Genomic DNA, 18561 nt, shown 5'->3' with positions numbered 1-18561 from the left:
ACACTACCTCAATAGGAAGCCCATCTCCTTACTTAGAGTGTTTTATTATAAAATGCACAAAACAAAGGAGCTGGTCATTTGCAGCATCTCCACGGTGGCAATACAACATGCATACAAACAGTACCTGCTTGCCTGCTGGAGAAGGCAAAGACGATGATGTCATCAAAGGTCCAGGTGTAGTCCTGGTGCGGGGGATAGAACATCAGCTTGTCAGAGGCTTCCTTCTTGAGGTCAATTAGGAATGTGGAATGAACCATGGGGACCGGAAAGCAGCCCAACCTCTTCCATTCTCTAATTTGAAGATAGTCCGGGGTTCGTTTATAGAAGCCCTGGAAAGAGCAGATGGGTGGGTTATTTTCTCTGATCTGAGGGCTTCCCCTTTCCCAACCTTCCACTAGATGGACTCCTAATGAACACCAGTACCAATCCTGGAGCAAAGCCACCTTCTCTCTTTATCTTGGCCTAAGAATTTCCAACTGAGCTTAAGAAATGCTGCTTACATTTTAAAAAAAATCCTAAAAGGGTCTTGTTATCAGAAACAGTTTTGGTTTCAGCACATCTCTTCATTTAACAGATTCACATAACAGCTTTCACATACGACATCACTGAATACGTATATGACGTCATTGAATATATGTATACGAAGTGTGAGCAGTCAGAGGTGGTTGAGCAGAGCAGTGGAAAGCAGATGTTCTGGGATTTGGCTGCCTGAGTTCAAGTCCTGCCTCAGCTGCTTACTGCATGAAGGTGTTGGTCAGGCCACTCAGCCTTACTGTGTCTATTTCCTCATTGTGAAATAGGAATGATGGCACTATCTACTCCACGGGGTTCTCTGTCAAGTAAGGAAAAACCTGAAAAATGCTTAGAATAGTGCCCAGCACCAAGAAAGCATCGATAAATAATGGCTGTTATTAAAATTACATTACATTGGCTGATTTTTAAAATTTTTAATTAGAATATAATTGCTTTACAATGTTGTGTTGGTTTCTGTTGTACAACAACATGAATCAGCTAGATGTTGTGTGTTAGTCACTCAGTCATGTCCAACTCTTTGTGACACCATGGACTGTAGCTGGCCAAGGTCTTCAGTCCATGGGGTTTTCCAGACAAGAATACTGGAGTGGGTTGCCATTTCCTTCTCCAGGGTGAATCAGCTATGTGTATACATATATCGCCTCCCTCTTGAGCCTCCCTCCCACCCCCCAGGCCACCTCTCCGGGTCATCACAGAGCACAGAGCTGAGCTCCCTGTGTTATACAGCAGCTTCCCACTAGCCATCTGTTTTACACATGGTAGCGTATGTATGTGGAGAAGGCGATGGCACCCCACTCCAGTACTCTTGCCTGGAAAATCCCATGGATGGAGGAGCCTGGGAGGCTGCAGTCCATGGGGTCACTAAGAGTCAGACACGACTGAGCAACTTCACTTTCATTTTTCACTTTCATGCATTGGAGAAGGAAATGGCAACCCACTCCAGTGTTCTTGCCTGGAGAATCCCAGGGACGGGGGAGCCTGGTGGGCTGCCGTCTATGCGGTCTCACAGAGTGGGACGACTGAAGTGACTTAGCAGCAGCAGCAGCAGTGTATATGTATCAATGTTACTCTCCCAATTTGCGCCCCCATTCCTTCCCACCATGTCCACAAGTCTGTTCTTGACATCTGTGTCTCTGTTTCAGCCTTGCAAATAGGTTCGTCAGTAGGATTTTTCCAGATCCCATATATATGCAATACTGAATATTAATATGTGGTATTTGTTTTCCTCTTTCTGACTTGTTGTTTAGTTGCGAAGTTGTGTCCAACTCTTTTGCAACCCTATGGACTGCAGCCCACCAGGCTCCTTTGTCCATGAGATCTCCCAGGCAAGAATACTGGAACGAGTCACCATTCCCTTCTCCAGGGGATCTTCCCAACCCAGGGATCAAACCAGTGTCTCCTGCACTGCAGGTAGATTCTTTACAGCTGAGCCAGCAGGGAAGCCCTCCTTTCTGACTTACTTCACTCTGTATTTTTAACTAAACATGCAATACTTAAACAAATTAATGGGGCCTTCTTCCAATGCAATTATTTATTCACTATTCTGGTGGAGCTGCCACTGCTACATGTTTTAGGGGGGATTCCTCTTTGAAAGTTCCCTCTGGGCAGTACACAGGACAACCAATGCCCTTACTTTGTGGTTCTGAACACACTGGTTTGGAGTAACCCAGCTTGCTTTCCCTCCAAGCTCAACTGTTCATTCAACAAACATCTCCTGAATGCCTACTGCAATCCAAGCTGTGTGAGATGCTGGAGACATAGCAGTAAATTGACAGTCCCAGCTTTAGCCCACACGGGTACAGAATCCACTGGAGCTTTATACTCCAGTGGCACCAATTATGTAACTTGACTATTGCCAAAGCTCAAATCCATTCCAGAGAGGATGAAGATGTGTCTCAACAAAATTAAAGCATGTGGAAACTTGGAAAGGCATTTTAAAGTACATTTTAGGCAACAGCAGGCTCATGGAACAAGTGTAAGACTTCACAGGGCCAGGACTCTGAAGGGCACGATACCCAGCAGTTGCACAAGTGCGTGCATATCCCTTAATCAGTCACATTACTCTGGGGTCACACTTCCTGCAGTGGTGTCACTAGCCACACGGTAGGCCCTGCAGCCTCTTCTCCAGCATTTCTTTTAGTCTCCAGACTAGTGTTCTAGTCTAGCTAATGCTCACACTGACCACGTGGTAAGGTACAGGGGGATCACAAAAGAAGCCTCAGAAGATATGTGTCTCATCATCATCTAGCTGATTGATCTTACCCCATGCTTCACCTCTTCGAGCCTAAGTTTCTCCTCCTGAAAAGATGGGGTAAAAACTGGTCTGTTGATCTCCCAGGGTTGTAGAAGGGATCACATGTGATCCAGTCTATGAAGATACCTTGGAAATTGTAATGCATTAGATGAAGGATTATTATTCCCGCAATTTTTTATTAGCCTTTAACAAAGATTACATCTTTCAGCTTACTAGTATTCTTCCAAGGGATAGAAGAATTTTTCCAAGGGATAAAGGGAAAACTGGTTCTTTAGAGGAACTGCCTAGGAACACACACCAAATGCAAAGTTCTAGACTACTTAGGAACGATATTCTCAGACTGAGGAGCTTGGAAAATTCATGAGGATGAATCACAGAATACCCTGGGGACAGGGAGGAAGGAAGCAGAGAAGGAAGGAGAGAAAGAGACCTCATATGCTTCCTGCAGAGAGGTGGAGGCAACAGATGCGTCTCTTTTTCCACATAAACTGAATATTGTTCGTAATCATTCCTACTTAGTGGCCAGACATAACCGAGGTCATGTTTTGAATGTGTTTAAAGGCACTGGACATCAAGGCTTGACTTAAGCTTATGAAGTCACTGGCTGTTTCTGTTCCTGCCCTTGCGGAAGCCTGACTGAGGATGACAGAAAGCCAGAAACAGACATAAATAAGAATTGCCCCCAGATTGCTTAGATTTTACTTTCACTGTGCAAAGTAAGTGAGCTTTTAGTATTAAAGCAAGTAAGACAACAGAAACCGGAAGGCCACAGTTGTGAGGATAATCCACTCTCGATGCCGGTATCAGTGCCTGACCCATTAAAAACACCCTAGAGTGATGCTGCCATGGTAAGTGCTGCACATTATTAACTGAGAATGTATGAACTTAAATTTAATATAATATATTCTCCTCAAGGAAATGATTGGCTTTTATAAATATGAACTTAACGCGTCCCTAAAAGAGATGTGGATACCATACATTCAAAATGCCTTGGAACTGCAGGAAATATTTGTTAACAAAAGAGCAATGCCCACTCCAGTTGTGTGCAAGAGCCATGGATTTAAATTTTCAGGGAGTTTGCAAGCCAGTTTTTATGTTGATAGTTTAAAATCTGTAAAAACAAAAATCATGCTAACACCCACCATTCTAAGTAAACCACTAACAGCAAGCTTTGCATGCGCTTAATAATTATATCAAGTGACCGCACTTCAATTGACTTAACCTTCCCCTCAGCTTAAACAACATTTGCGTGGTGGGAGTACTGACACCATGAAAACCAGCAAGTGCTGCCAATCAGTGCAAATACAATCAGGGGTTTTCCCTACAGACAGCCACCACCAAGTATTTACCAGCACACCATTGGCCTCTTTCTTCATCCAAAACCAAACCAAATATAAAACAGGGACTGAAAATTTAGCTCTTTGAGCATGAGAACACATCTAACATACACTTTTTCCCTTAGAGCATCTTTAGCCTACATTGATATATATTACATTGATCAGTTTATCTCTCTTAATTTATTAACTAAAGAATCAGAAATACAATCAGCCATAAACATTCACTGCAACACCTCGCTAGACTGTGAAGATTTTTACAACGGAAAACAGAGATGATGGAAATAACTTAAATTTTGTAAAAACATCTATCACAGTAGTTCCAATTATTCGATTTCTTTGGAAATAAATTTGGCAACATATCAAGGGTCATTAAAATGTTTAATACTCTTTAATTCACTAATTTCACTTCTTAGAAGCTGTCCCAAGGAAATAATACTAAATATGAAAAATTTTATGTTAATCATGATGGTTATTATAATAGTTAAAAGTTGTAAATAGATGTTCTTAAACTAAAAGAAAGGCTAAGTAAATTGCATAATAGCCACTTGATGATATAGTTAAAACATGTCATCTGTTATCTATGATGTTAGAATGGGAGCAATTAACATGATGTTTTTTAAAAAACTTTTTTTCTATTTCCAGTTTTTTACAGTGTTCGCATGTGAGTTTTAATGACCAAAAATATTTAATTTTTTGAAAATCTCTGAATCAGGGAGACGAAAAGTACAAATCCCAGTAAGCTTTGGTTAATTTAAAGCTTCTAATCCTAAACTCATTAGAATAATGTCCTCACAATTCATTAGTACAGAAGAGCTCTTTGGGTTCTGGCATTGGACATGGATTTACCTCCTTTCCTGAAAATCCTTGCTCTAGTCACACAATGACATGCGTGTTTCAAGGGAGAAAATCAGAAAAAGATTCACGGGGCTGCTGCTGACAGGTGGCTGCCTTGTTAAAACTCACAACTTAATTTGTTAATCAACACACTTGCCTGAGGTGTGATTCCGCACCAGAAATTAGAGTACAAGCCCCGAGACTCCAGCATGGGGGCCACAATGGTTTTGTTTTCTGCGATCAGTAGATTGAGGGTCTGCGGATTAGTCAAGAAGTTGTCAACATCTATAAACTAGGAAAAGAAAAGGACAACATCAGATGAAAAGGTACTTTTCGGTAATGGGTGTGCTGCTGCTGCTGAGGCAGTCGTGTCCGACGCTGTGCGACCCCATAAACAGCAGCCCACCAGGCTCCTCTGTCCCTGGGATAAGAGTAACCTAACACTTGCCAAAGGATCATGGAAACTTGCCCATGACATACAGAACCAGCTCTCCATGTTTTTCTTATGGAAACCCCTTGGGGCTGGATAGCTTTCATTTAGGCAAAACGCATCAGTCTAACTTCCACATGTTTAGCTCTGCATAAGGCACCAAGCAATGAATTGGTATTATCGCTGGGCAAATACTAGACTGGAACTCAAGCTACACCTTGGTAAGTATAAGATATGAATGGGTCTCAAGCCCTTAAAAGATTCATTTGCATTTATTGCATGCTCATTCTAAGTACAAATGAACAGACCTATTTAGGTTGTCTATAGTAATGTCAAACTGGCCCCAAATGAATCCATCAATGCTCTCTTAATGCTACAATTAGATTTTTTTGTTTAAAGTATATTACATACTAGTGAAGCTATTTCCCATTCTCATCAGAAATCAGTGTTAACACATTCATTTACAGGGACAGCATAGAAGTTTCTATTATATAAAATAATCACACTGAGCTGTGCACTTAAAAAATTAAGATGGTAGAGTTTATGTTATGTATATTTCCCACACACACAGAAAATAAAACCTCAGAAGCTTTCATTCTTTTGATAGTCGGTCTCTTTACTCAAAATTCTGTGGCTCAGCACTTGTACGCTTCACAGACATTTAAGCAGCTATGCAATGTTAAATATCAGCACAACTGGAAACTTCTATGAAATTATGTGTATTGAAAATGGGTGTGTGATAAACTATCGGGCTGATTTCTGTTGTGACTGCGAGGCTGAGGGTGGTCAAAAGTGTTCCCTTTAGGAGTCAGAGAACAGACGTCCATTAGTTTTATGAAACATCACTGGCTTTGTTTCGTTGGTGGTATTTCTAGTGTTGTACTGAAAAAGGTTTGCCAAAAGAATTAAATGGGTTTGTGGGGGCGCACACAGAGGAAGAACTTGGTTGCCATAAACTTGTGGAGAAAGAAGACTGTCAGCTTTCAAATGAGAACAGGGACTGCGGCTCCTTACTGCGCAGGTCCCAAGAAGTTAAGACCTTTACTATTGCTTTACCCACAGCATTCCCTCTGAACTAAAAAGATTTAGGGTTTTTCATGTTTACTACAATAAAGAGATAGAACAATTCAGGAGCTTATTTGCTTACTCACTAAAAATGCATGTGAGGAATGGGTCTGAGATGAAATCCAGGTCTCACGATATTAGGCTCTCCAGACTTTTTCTTGTGCCTTTATTAGAACACTGAGGAGGAGAGGCCTAAAAAGGGTCGTTTTGATTGCTCCCACGGTCCTAGATTATCGACAATTGCTCTGGACACATTCTAGATAACAGTTGTCAAGAAATTAAACATCTGTTTTTACCAGAATGTAGTCTGACCATTTTTCCCTCGCAGTTCGAAGGGCTGCCTGCCGTAGTTTCATCACGTGGGCAAAACGGGAGGCAGGCCAGTGCTTTGGTCCAATTTCATCAGGGTAAGACCTATAATAATAATAATAATGATGATGATGATGATGGCTAATAATTATTGAATGCGTGTATATTGCAGGCACTACATACTAATCCATTTTATCTTCCAGTAGTAGCCCTAGGAAGTCGATATTGTTATAGTTATCATTATCCCCTTATTACATATAAGAAATTGGAGCAAGGAGAGATTAAGTAATTTTCTGCTTCCCATACACAGGAATCTTTATACAAAACACTAGGCTGGCGAAAAAGTTTGTTTGGGTTTTTCTGTACATCTTATGGAAAGACCTGAAAGAACTCTTGGGCTGACCCAATATTTCAGTTCTCATTAGAATTCACTCTTTTTATGATGAAGTGCTACCACTCTCCCCTCTTTACAGCTGAGGAAATTGGTCAGAGTGGTTAAGTCATTTGCTTAACATTATGCCATAAATAAGGGGTATAGCCAGAATTTGAATCTAGGAATAACCCCAAAGCTCATGTTCCTAGACACTGTCTCATACATTCAGCTATCAGATACATTTGAAAATGTTACAGCGTCAAATTAGGAGCTTCCCGGGAAAAACAAAGGTTTATTTTCTGTGGTCAAGTCTCAGTAAAGGACTCTACAGAGTCCAACATGTTGATCTCCCCCAGACGGAGTGAGATCACGGAGCAAATACATAATGCTGGAATGTCTCTCAACACCCACAAGGCTGCCAGGACTCATCCACGGCCATGGAGGCAGCCGGGTTGGCTCACCCTTGAGAACCTTTCTGAAAGCTCCCACCTGGTACGGACATTGATAAAGTCACAGGGGCCCCAAACTGGCCACCACTTCAAGTCCTTGTAGCTGCACACGGGCAGGACATCTGCCTCAGTAAAAGAGAAACCACAAAAATGAGACCATAACCATACAAACAAGATGAATAAAACTGTTTATTACACAGGAAGTCTCTGAAATGTTTTCCCCAATCATTTCTACAAAACTCAGTGGAATTCCTGTCTTTTTTTTTTCTGAATATGTTGCCCCTAAAAATACCTTCTTTGATATTTCTCACACTGACCTTGGCATACAATATATTTAGTCAAAATCTGGCTATGGAGAAAATTACCAGGATTTGGGAGAGGTACATAGAGTTTTTCTGGGCCACTCTAACTGGGCCAAATTCCATTATAAGTAACTCCAAAAAAGTGTTCAGAATCTTTTACAGTGTCCACATTTGATTGTTAAGGTTTGCTCCATCTATAGACCATATGCTGAGATTGAGACATAGATGTAGATACATACACATGTACATGTAATAAAAAATATTATACAGTGAGAGACTAGAAGAACAAATTTTGTTCTGGAACAGCATTTATTATTTCTATAATACATATTCAGTTTCCAATAAATGACTTATCCTGGGAAAAATTTCAGCAGCTCAATTCATCCCACTTCTACAATTCCTTAATCTAGAACTATAGTAGCCTGGGAACATTTAGAGTATTAAGTTTGAAATATATTTATTCATATTCCCATTCACTCATTTGTTTATTCAACAAGCATAAATTTAGTGCTTACAGGAACATAGCACTGAGTGAAACATAAAGTATTTGTACATTTTAGCCCCTGTGTAAAAAATAAAATAACTTAGAAAAAATGCATGAATTAGATAGTCAATGTTCATTAAGTTTATTGTTGTGCCAAACAAGATGATACAGGAAATAAGCAATACAAGTGTTGAGAGAAGGTAGACATTTGTAACTGGAATGATTAGCCACAGCCTTTGGTAGCAGGTAGAATTTGGGATAAAGGTTATCACAGAGAAGGGAAGGAAAGCCCGGGGTCGAAAATAAAAGTAACATCTGGATAAGGCAGTTTTCTTTTAGGAAATATTGGTATAAAGATATGGATATTTTTTAAATATTTATGAAATATTTCAAATCAGGCATTTGAACTTCATTCTGTAGGCAGTAGAGAGTCACTGAAGTTTTTTCAACAAAGAAATGAAAGGCCATCATTAATATTTTAGGTAGATTGATTTGACAGTGTGGTATATAGTATCATTTTGAAGATAAAGCAACTAAGAAGTTGCTGCAGTAGGGTCTTCCCTGTGATTCAATGATTAAGACTCTGCACTGCCAATGCAGGGGCGCAGGTTCAATCCCTGGTCCCGGAACTAGAATCCTGCATGCTGTGCAGTGCAGGGAAAAAAAAAAAAAAATTGCGAGGGTAAAGACTGGAAATAGCGTCAATGTCCATTAGTAGGAGGATGATTAAATAATTATGGTTCACCCATCAGTGGATACTCTGCAGTCACAAAAATAATGAGCTACTCTTTAACTCTTGCTATGGCTCAGAGGTTAAAGCGTCTGCCTGCAATGTGGGAGACCTGGGTTCGATCCTTGGGTCGGGAAGATCCCCTGAAGAAGGAAATGGCAACCCACTCCAGTATTCTTGCCTGGAGAATCCCATGGACGGAGGAGCCTGGTAGGGCTACAGTTCACGGGGTCACAAAGAGTCGGACACAACTGAGCGGGCAACTTAACTTATGGTACAATTACCAAGTTACGATGGGTTAAAAAGCAAGGTATATATAAGAATAATACAAACTTTTCACTATGATCCCTCAAGTATAAAAGGTTAATACTCAAAGTATGAATAAGTAATATCAATATTTTAAAACATACACTACTGTGTTAATTTACTTGAAAACTAATGAGAGTCTGAACTTGGCTGGTACCTGCATGAGCAAAGAGGAAAAGAAATACAAAGATCTGTCAAAGAAAGAAATAGCAGGTCTTTGTAACTTACTATCAGTTACAGAGACAAAAGACAATGAAAAATCACATGTGCCTCTAAGATTAGAAACCTAAGTGACTGGAAAACTGATTAAGGCGGGGGAAGGGTAAACAATGAGTTCACAGAATGTTCTCTGCTACTCACTCAGGTTCATCCATAGGCCTCCACTCCACATAGTGATAGGCTTTCTGTACATTTTTCAGCCACTCCCTGAGTATTTCTGTTGTATTATCCACATTGTGGTCAGTGGCCGCCCTGCATGAGAGAAAGCACCACACAGTTCAGTTATTATGTCATCCAAAGACCAAGGAAGGAAGCCAAAGGACTCCAGATAAACGAAAGGAGAACGGCCAGTTCTAGACACTGTGTACATGAAAATGACTCCCTCATGTTCCAATCTAGACAATTTCTGAAGCGAGAGAGATGGCTTTCAACCATCTCTGTGTCATTAGATCCCTAAGCAGGACTTGGCCAACGGTAAAAGAGATGTAAAAAACAGTATATGTGTAAAATGAATGGGTTAGTTAACTAATATTCTTGGAAAGTTTTCCATTTGTTTTAATTTTTAGGTATCCGATTTTTAGGTATTACCTTTTAACTTCATAAGAGCAACTCTCAATTTAAGCAATAATTCAGCTGCATTTTCAAGTCCCACAAAATTTTTAATCAGTGCTGCTTTAATCACACACACACAACAGAGGGGAAAATCACAATAACAGTTTTCAGTATAAAATTCAAAGCCCAAGGTATCTTCACTTATTTATTTTGGATAACTTCACCATCGCTTTCATAAGATAGAATACCTTCAGAAGTCTACAATGTATGTAAACTGGTTTCTGCTCTATCCTGAAAGTTTAACAAACTGATTCACTTAAAAAGGAGTTTAAGTCATTTATTAAAACATAAATGTTTTCAAACAGTGTCACAAAGCAAACACATGCTATGTATAATATAATGCATCTAAAGACTAATAGAGTTTTGCCAAGAAAATGCACTGGTCATAGCAAACACCCTCTTCCAACAACACAAGAGAAGACTCTACACATGGACATCTCCAGATGGTCAACATTGAAATCAGACTGATTATATTCTTTGCAGCCAAAGATGGAGAAGCTCTATACAGTCAACAAAAACAAGACCAGGAGCTGACTGTGGCTCAGACCATGAACTCCTGATTACCAAATTCAGACTTAAATTGAAGAAAGTAGGGAAAACCACTAGACCATTCAGGTATGACCTAAATCAAATCCCTTATGATTATACAGAGGAAGTGAGAAATAGATTTAAGGGCCTAGATCTGATAGATAGAGTGCCTGATGAACTATGGAATAAGGTTTGTGACATTGTACAGGAGACAGGGATCAAGACCATCCCCATGGAAAAGAAATGCAAAATGGCTGTCTGGGGAGGCCTTACAAATAGCTGTGAAAAGAAGAGAAGCAAAAAGCAAAGGAGAAAAGGAAAGATATAAGCATCTGAATGCAGAGTTCCAAAGAATAGCAAAAAGAGATAAGAAAGCCTTCCTCAGCGATCAATGCAAAGCAATAGAGGAAAACAACAGAATGAGAAAGACTAGAGATCTCTTCAAGAAAATTAGAGATACCAAGGGAAAATTTCATGCAAAGATGGGCTTGATAAAGGACAGAAATGATATGGACCTAACAGAAGAAGAAGATATCAAGAAGAGATGGCAAGAATACACAGAAGAACTGTACAAAAAAGATCTTCACGTCACACCATCAGATAATCACGATGGTGTGATCACTGACCTAGAGCCAGACATCCTGGAATGTGAAGTCAAGTGGGCCTTAGAAAGCATCACTACAAACAAAGCTAGTGGAGGTGATGGAATTCCAGTTGAGCTATTTCAAATCCTGAAAGATGATGCTGTGAAAGTGCTGCACTCAATATGCCAGCAAATTTGGAAAACTCAGCAGTGGCCAACAGGACTGGAAAAGGTCAGTTTTCATTCCAATCCCAAAGAAAGGCAATGCCAAAGAATGCTCAAACTACCGCACAATTGCACTCATCTCACACACTAGTAAAGTAATGCTCAAAATTTTCCAAGCCAGGCTTCAGCAATATGTGAACCGTGAACTTCTTGATGTTTAAGCTGGTTTTAGAAAAGGCAGAGGAACCAGAGATCAAATTGCCAACATCCACTGGATCATGGAAAAAGCAAGAGAGTTCCAGAAAAGCATCTATTTCTGCTTTATTGACTATGCCAAAGCCTTTGGCTGTGTGGATCACAATAAACTGGAAAATTCTGAAAGAGATGGAAATACCAGACCACCTGACCTGCCTCTTGAGAAATCTGTATGCAGGTCAGGAAGCAGCAGTTAGAACTGGACATGGAACAACAGACTGGTTCCAAATAGGAAAAGGAGTACGTCAAGGCTGTATATTGTCACCCTGCTTATTTAACTTCTATGCAGAGTACATCATGAGAAACGCTGGACTGGAAGAAACACAAGCTGGAATCAAGATTGCCGGGAGAAATATCAATAACCTCAGATATGCAGATGACACCACCCTTATGGCAGAAAGTGAAGAGGAACTAAAAAGCCTCTTGATGAAAGTGAAAGAGGAGAGTGAACAAGTTGGCTTAAAGCTCAACATTCAGAAAACAAAGATCATGGCATCTGGTCCCATCGCTTCATGGGAAATAGATGGGGAAACAGGGGAAACAGTGTCAGATTTTATTTTTCTGGGCTCCAAAATCACTGCAGATGGTGACTGCAGCCATGAAATTAAAACACGCTTACTCCTTGGAAGGAAAGTTATGTCCAACCTAGATAGCATATTCAAAAGCAGAGACATTACTTTGCCAACAAAGGTTCGTCTAGTCAAGGCTATGGTTTTTCCAGTGGTCATGTATGGATGTGAGAGTTGGACTGTAAAGAAAGCTGAGTGCCGAAGAATTGATGCTTTTGAACTGTGGTGTTGGAGAAGAGTCTTGAGAGTCCCTTGGACTGCAAGGAGATCCAACTAGTCCATTCTGAAGGAGATCAGCCCTGGGATTTCTTTGGAAGGAATGATGCTAAAGCTGAAACTCCAGTACTTTGGCCACCTGATGCGAAGAGTTGACTCATTGGAAAAGACTCTGATACTGGGAGGGATTGGGGGCAGGAGGAGAAGGGGACGACAGAGGATGAGATGGCTGGATGGCATCACTGACTTGATGGACTTGAGTCTGGGTGAACTCTGGGAGTTGGTGATGGACACGGAGGCCTGGCGTGCTGCAATTCATGGGGTCGCAAAGAGTTGGACATGACTGAGCGACTGAACTGAACTGAACTGAACTGAAAACAAAGTTATTCAGAACAGCCCAAAATGAACAGATATGCCAGTCAATTGGAAAAGAAAGAAGGAAAGCATGGGTTGTAATCTTGACATCAAATAAGGTAGAATTCAGGCCAAAATTATTAAACATAACAAGGCAAAATTGTAATTATAATAATAATGCTAAATAATGTCATTCACATCAATGATATAATAAATGTGCATATCCATGTACCTATATATAGTACAGGGGTTAGCAAACTTTTCTTTAAAGCCAGACAGTGACTATTCTAGGCTGGTAGGCTGTATATTTTCTGTTGTAACTACTTAACTGTCATTGTAGCAGTGAAGCAGTCATTCATAACACGTGAATGAATGAGCATTATTGTGCTCCCGTAAAGATTTGTTTATGAAAGTAGGCAACAGGTCTACAGGCTGTGGTTTGCCAACCCCTATACATAGAAAGGCAAAGCAAGCACCTTTAATAAGCACCTTTAGAATAATAAGAGTGTTTAATATACTACTTTCGGTTAAAGAAAGTACAAAGGGGAGAAAGTAAATATGTAAAGAATCTACGGAACACAACAATAGAGATTCTACTTCTTTCTCAAGTGCACATGAAACATTCACAAAAATTGACCAACAATTACACTATGAAGAAAGCTTTACAAAATTGGAATAATATTTATCGCATTCTCTGATCACGTCATAAAATCAAAAATTAGTAATAAAACCTCCAAAATTCCATTAAAAGCTCTCTATTAAACAACTATTAAGGGAAAGAAGAAATACAAATCAACTTTAGAACTTCTAAAGATAAATAATAAAAACACTAGAGATCAGAACTGAGGGATACAATTAAAGTAGTGGTCAGAGAAAATTCAGTTTTTTATCCTTAAATCAATAAAAATTAATGAGTTAAACTCCTACTCCAAAAGCTAGAGAAAGAGCAACAAAACAAACAGGCATAAAGATGAAAGTAGAAAATCATGAGGTAGAAAACAAAGAAAAAGCAGAATTAATAAACAAAAGAAATGTTACTTTTTTTAAGTAAAAAAATCAACAAAAGACAATCACTAGTTAATATAACCCAGACAACACAAAAATTAAAAATAAAAAAAGACAAAGATGAAGGGAATATGACTGACATGAAAGAATTTTTTAAAAAATCATATGCAATTAATTCATATAACTCAATGAAAAATAAATTTGAAAACTAGATATAATAGATGTCCTAGCAAGACGCATGTTAGCAAAATTGATTCCAGTTGAAATGTAAAACTTAAAAGAGAACAGTTTTCTTGGAAGAAATTAAGAAAGAAACAAAAAAACTCACACTAGACCCAGATGGTTTCATAGGGAAATTCTACCAGATATCTTAAGAATATGTGTGCATGTGTGCACACTCAGCCATGTTCAACTCTGCAACCCATGGACTGCAGCTTGCCAGGCTCCTCTGTCCATGGGATTCCCAGGCAAGAATACTGGAGTGGGTTGCCATTTCCTCCTGGGGGCGTCTTCCCAACTCAGGGATCAAACCTGCATCTCCTTTGTCTCCTGCATTGGCAGGCGGATTCTTTACCACTGAGCCATCTGGAAAGCCCATCTTAACATTAGCTACCTCCATAGTTATGTGGCTTGTTCCAAGTCCTTTTAATAATGCAAGTGCGACAGTGATAACTAAACCTGATAAAGACACAACTACAGAACAGTTATCTTTCAATGAATATGCTGCAAAAATCCTAAAGCATTAGTGAAAATTCAACACTAGTCCTGATTTTTTAAAACCACACTGAATAAAATTAAAACAGGATGGAAGGGAGGAAGGAAGGAAGGAAGAAATGGAGGAACAATGGGAAAGAAAGAGTCATGGGAAAATAGAGGTATCTGAGACACTTAAGTGAGAGTAAAAATATACTCTCACTTATACTTTATTGGCAATTTATACTTTATTGGCAATTCAGCAGTTCCTACTGGGGAGGGAAAGCTGTTGGCATTATCAGCAGTGGTGGTTCCCTGGGAGCATGGCCTTGACAAGAGCAAATGAAGAGAGGTGAACAGTGGTCACTTCTTCCATTTATAGCAATTCAGTACATAGAATTTTGTTAAACCCAATCTATAATGGTTTTTATTCTTCCTACTTGAGCTTTTGGGGGTCACGGCTGCTCCAAAAGTAACAAGTGAAATCTCTAAGAGAGGATGAGAAATCTTTAAGAGAAATAATGTTCAAGAGAAAAAAAAAAAAAACTGTTAAGCAAAGCATAGTGAAAGGCCATGTTACACAGGGAATAAATTTCTGTAAAACACCAAGTAACATGATGATATGTAGCTTATGTCACAAGATATAGAAAAATGAAGGAAAGAGGGGTATGACTAATATTTGAAAATCTTATTTCATAAAATGGATATGTGAATGAAAACTATCCTTATTTAAAGCATTATTCAAAAAATAGAGGATCAGGAGGTGATGCCAATGGCCGATTCAATCTACTTTCAAGTCTTTTCTGGAAATCAGATTAGAACCAGCTCCTTTCTTTGAAACAAGATGTAGGAGGGAGAGACCCACAGACCCACCTGGACATTCTACTTTCTGGAGGGAAGAGAGGTGATGTGTGTAGCTGATAGTGTTGGGGGACAACAGGTGAGCATGTTAGGACAGAGGTGGGGGAGTACAAGCAGGTGGGAAAATGGGCCAGGAAGCAACATGGGAGGGAGATATGGACCCCATCCAGCTTGCAGCTGTGCCGAGAAGTACAGCTTATCAGCAAAAACCACTTCCACAGTCACACACAGCCACAGCCACCAAGGCCCAGCACGACGTCCGGCATCATAGCCCGGAAGGGCACCAGGATTGTCAACCCACTCATCTCATGGTATGAAGCACGTGTAGAGCAAGTCCTGAAACTGAGAACCTGCTCTAATGCACATTCTTCTTCACTCAAAGTATTATGGGTAAGAGTAAGTTAAAACAAAACCAACCCCAAAAATCTTGACTGCAGTGCGAGCCAAAAGTTTTAGGAATTCCATATTATTCCCAAATGCCTTATGGTGTAGGCAACTTCAGACAGCATCTACTTCTTTCCTTGACTGTTGCTTCTGCATTACATGGGAATGACGTTCTCTTCGCCCTCCCTACTCCTTGGTGCATTTCCTCCTAATTATTTTAACAAAGGTCTCATCGTATGAAATTTACTTTCCTGGTGTACAGACTAAACAACTCCGAACTCTGCCTAAGTATCCACTACTGCCAAACATCCTGAGAAATTAGCTGTGTGGAATCTGCAAAGACAGATGTGTCTAATTAAAAGTAGAGGCAGAGACTTTGAATACTCTCCTGATTAAGTTTTAAATATTTCCTATATGGTTGCTTCCCCCAATTGTTCAGATTCTCTTTGTTCTCAGGCTTCCGAGGAAATGAGCAAGTCCTTCCACTGTGGTTGCAGGTCCATCCACACCTGCCTTTGATGCCCACGGCCAGTCTCCCGCCTTGTCCCAAAGGAAGAACAGAGGGGCCAGCTCCAGGCCACTGAGGAGGGCTTGCAGTCCGCCCCCTCAAGAACACCACCCTGTTCCTCCACTCCCCTGGCGAAAGCAAATAAACAAAAATCCAGGCAGACACTTCTAACTGCTGCTTTTTAATCCCTCTGATGAAAATGTGTTTCCGTTCGAATACATAATCATGAAAGCATGCAGGCACTGGTGTCTTCAGAGGGTTGGAGAGAGAGAGACAGAGCAAAGGCCCAGATGCAAGCTCCCTGAGGAAATGTGAGGCCTGAGTTAAAGGTTCTGCTTTCAGAGCCCTGTAGAAAATGTAACAGTGTAGTGCCTGACCCGTCCTACAGCTCCACCAGCTGCAGGACACACAAAAATCTGCAGCTGGATGGATTTCTCCATCAAGGACACAGAGTGTGCAGGAGAAGCCGAGGCTTTCTCTCAAATCCACAGCTCCTTCCAGTCCCATGGAAGATGAGTCTGCCATCTACTCCCAATGAGATCAAGAAAAGCACTCCGAGAGGTAATGGACATCGCTAGAGGATTCCTTGAAGAAAGCAAGGAATGATGTGAAGATACCCCTGGAAAGGTGACCGACAAAGTGATACACAGCGATTAGTGATTTCACCAATCAGACTGGAGCACCACTGTTTATGAGGCACAAACAGGTACTGGCTGGAACACCAGGCTCCTGGGATGCGAAGCCTGTTCAATCGTGGCCTCAATTCTCCCAACCAGAGTAGAGAGTCACATTAAATCACCTTAAATCATCTCTCCGGCTCCCAATGACATAGCAAGGAGAGCTCAGCTCATGAGCTGTGCCAATCCTCATGCAATAAATTTTCTTTGAAGGCCTCATGGGAGAGCGACCTGGAGTCCCAGGAGTACTGGAACCTCCCTCCTCCACCTTCAGGAGAACCGTGGCCCTGATACTCCTGAGATGCTCATGGTTGGTCCCCTCTCTGTCCATTAGTCTTTGCTGGCTTTCTTTGAAGCTGGTGGCACCTGAAATGCAAGACCTGGCAGATACAGGGGCAACATCCATATGGCCTCAGGAGGGAGTCTAGGTCACGTCTCACCATCAAGCTGCATGTCTGCTTCCTCTGCTTCTGCTTCTAGTTCCTCTTGCCTCTTTCTCTTCCCTACCTGTGCGTGTCAGCAAAGGCCCATGAGTCTTGGATTCAAAGTCAGATTAGGACAGCAGTAAATACATACTGCCAGCTTCCCAGGTGGCTCAGTGGTAAAGAATACACCTGCCAATGCAGGAAATGTAAGAGACATGGGTTTGATCCCTGGGTCAGGAAGATTCCCTAGACGAGGGCATGGCAGTGCACTCCAGTATTCTTGCCTGGAGAATCCCATGGACAGAGGAGCCTGGTGGGCTACAGCCCAAAGGGTCACAAAGAGTCGGACATGATTGAGCAACTTGGTACGCATGCACGCGCATACTGCAAATTCAGTCAACAGCATGTACAGGGATTTTCTTGGCTGATGAAGTCCCCAGGCCAGCAGGTGCATGGTTACTGTTACAGGGGAAAACAAGAGCCTCTGCAGCAGACCAGCAGATAAACAAGTCTTCAGAGTGACCAAGTTTTCCTATTTGGCTGCGGCCAAAAATAAAACTGAAGTTTCTTTGGCGACGTCTAAACACACTGACTTTCCTCCTTGTTTTAGAAGGTCAGTTTTCATTCCTCAATCTTGGCTCCTAGACAAGTAGCCAATTTGAAATAATTGCAACTGGCTCATTTCTTTTTATAAGAACTACTGAGGTTGTGAGAGCTAAACTCACATTACTAAGTGAGGGGCCACTGGAGCCAAATTAAAGAGCCAAATTAAAGATGCAAACTGGACCACTCTGCAAGTGGAACATGGACACTGAGGACATGGCACTCCTGATCACCTCCCTCTGCACTGACCCTCAGGGAATGTTCTTAGCTTGCCTGCCACCCCAGAAAGTCTAGACTTCCAATGCTACAGAGCAACAGGCCTGCAGTCAGTGGGGCAGGAGGAAGGCAATGCTGTGCAGCAATTGATCTTCGCTGTCTTGGAACCTGCAAGAGGCTCAAGAGAGCTGTGATGGAATGAACAACAAAGTTAGCCACCACCTGGACCATTCATGCCATGACTAGCAAGCTGGCAAAAAATGAATTTTCCAACTTCAGAC

At 41.0% G+C, this 18561-nt stretch overlaps 1 protein-coding gene across 1 annotated transcript in view; it reads right to left on the bottom strand.

Moving 5' to 3' along the window:
• Positions 1-18561, bottom strand: part of COLGALT2 (collagen beta(1-O)galactosyltransferase 2) — a 121345-nt gene that overhangs the window by 36513 nt on the left and 66271 nt on the right. Inside the window, exons 2-5 of the mRNA XM_006048652.4 lie at positions 9768-9878; positions 6751-6868; positions 5117-5251; positions 125-329 (exon numbers count right to left, since the gene is read on the bottom strand). Coding sequence (XP_006048714.2) covers positions 125-329; positions 5117-5251; positions 6751-6868; positions 9768-9878 — 569 coding nt within the window. The remainder of the gene's footprint in view (positions 1-124; positions 330-5116; positions 5252-6750; positions 6869-9767; positions 9879-18561) is intronic.

This window comes from Bubalus bubalis, chromosome 5 (genome assembly GCF_019923935.1).
Source record: "Bubalus bubalis isolate 160015118507 breed Murrah chromosome 5, NDDB_SH_1, whole genome shotgun sequence".
Taxonomy (NCBI): Eukaryota; Metazoa; Chordata; class Mammalia; order Artiodactyla; family Bovidae; genus Bubalus; species Bubalus bubalis.
The sequence above is the reverse complement of the archived record's forward strand: the minus strand, read 5'-3'. Positions and strand labels throughout refer to the sequence as shown.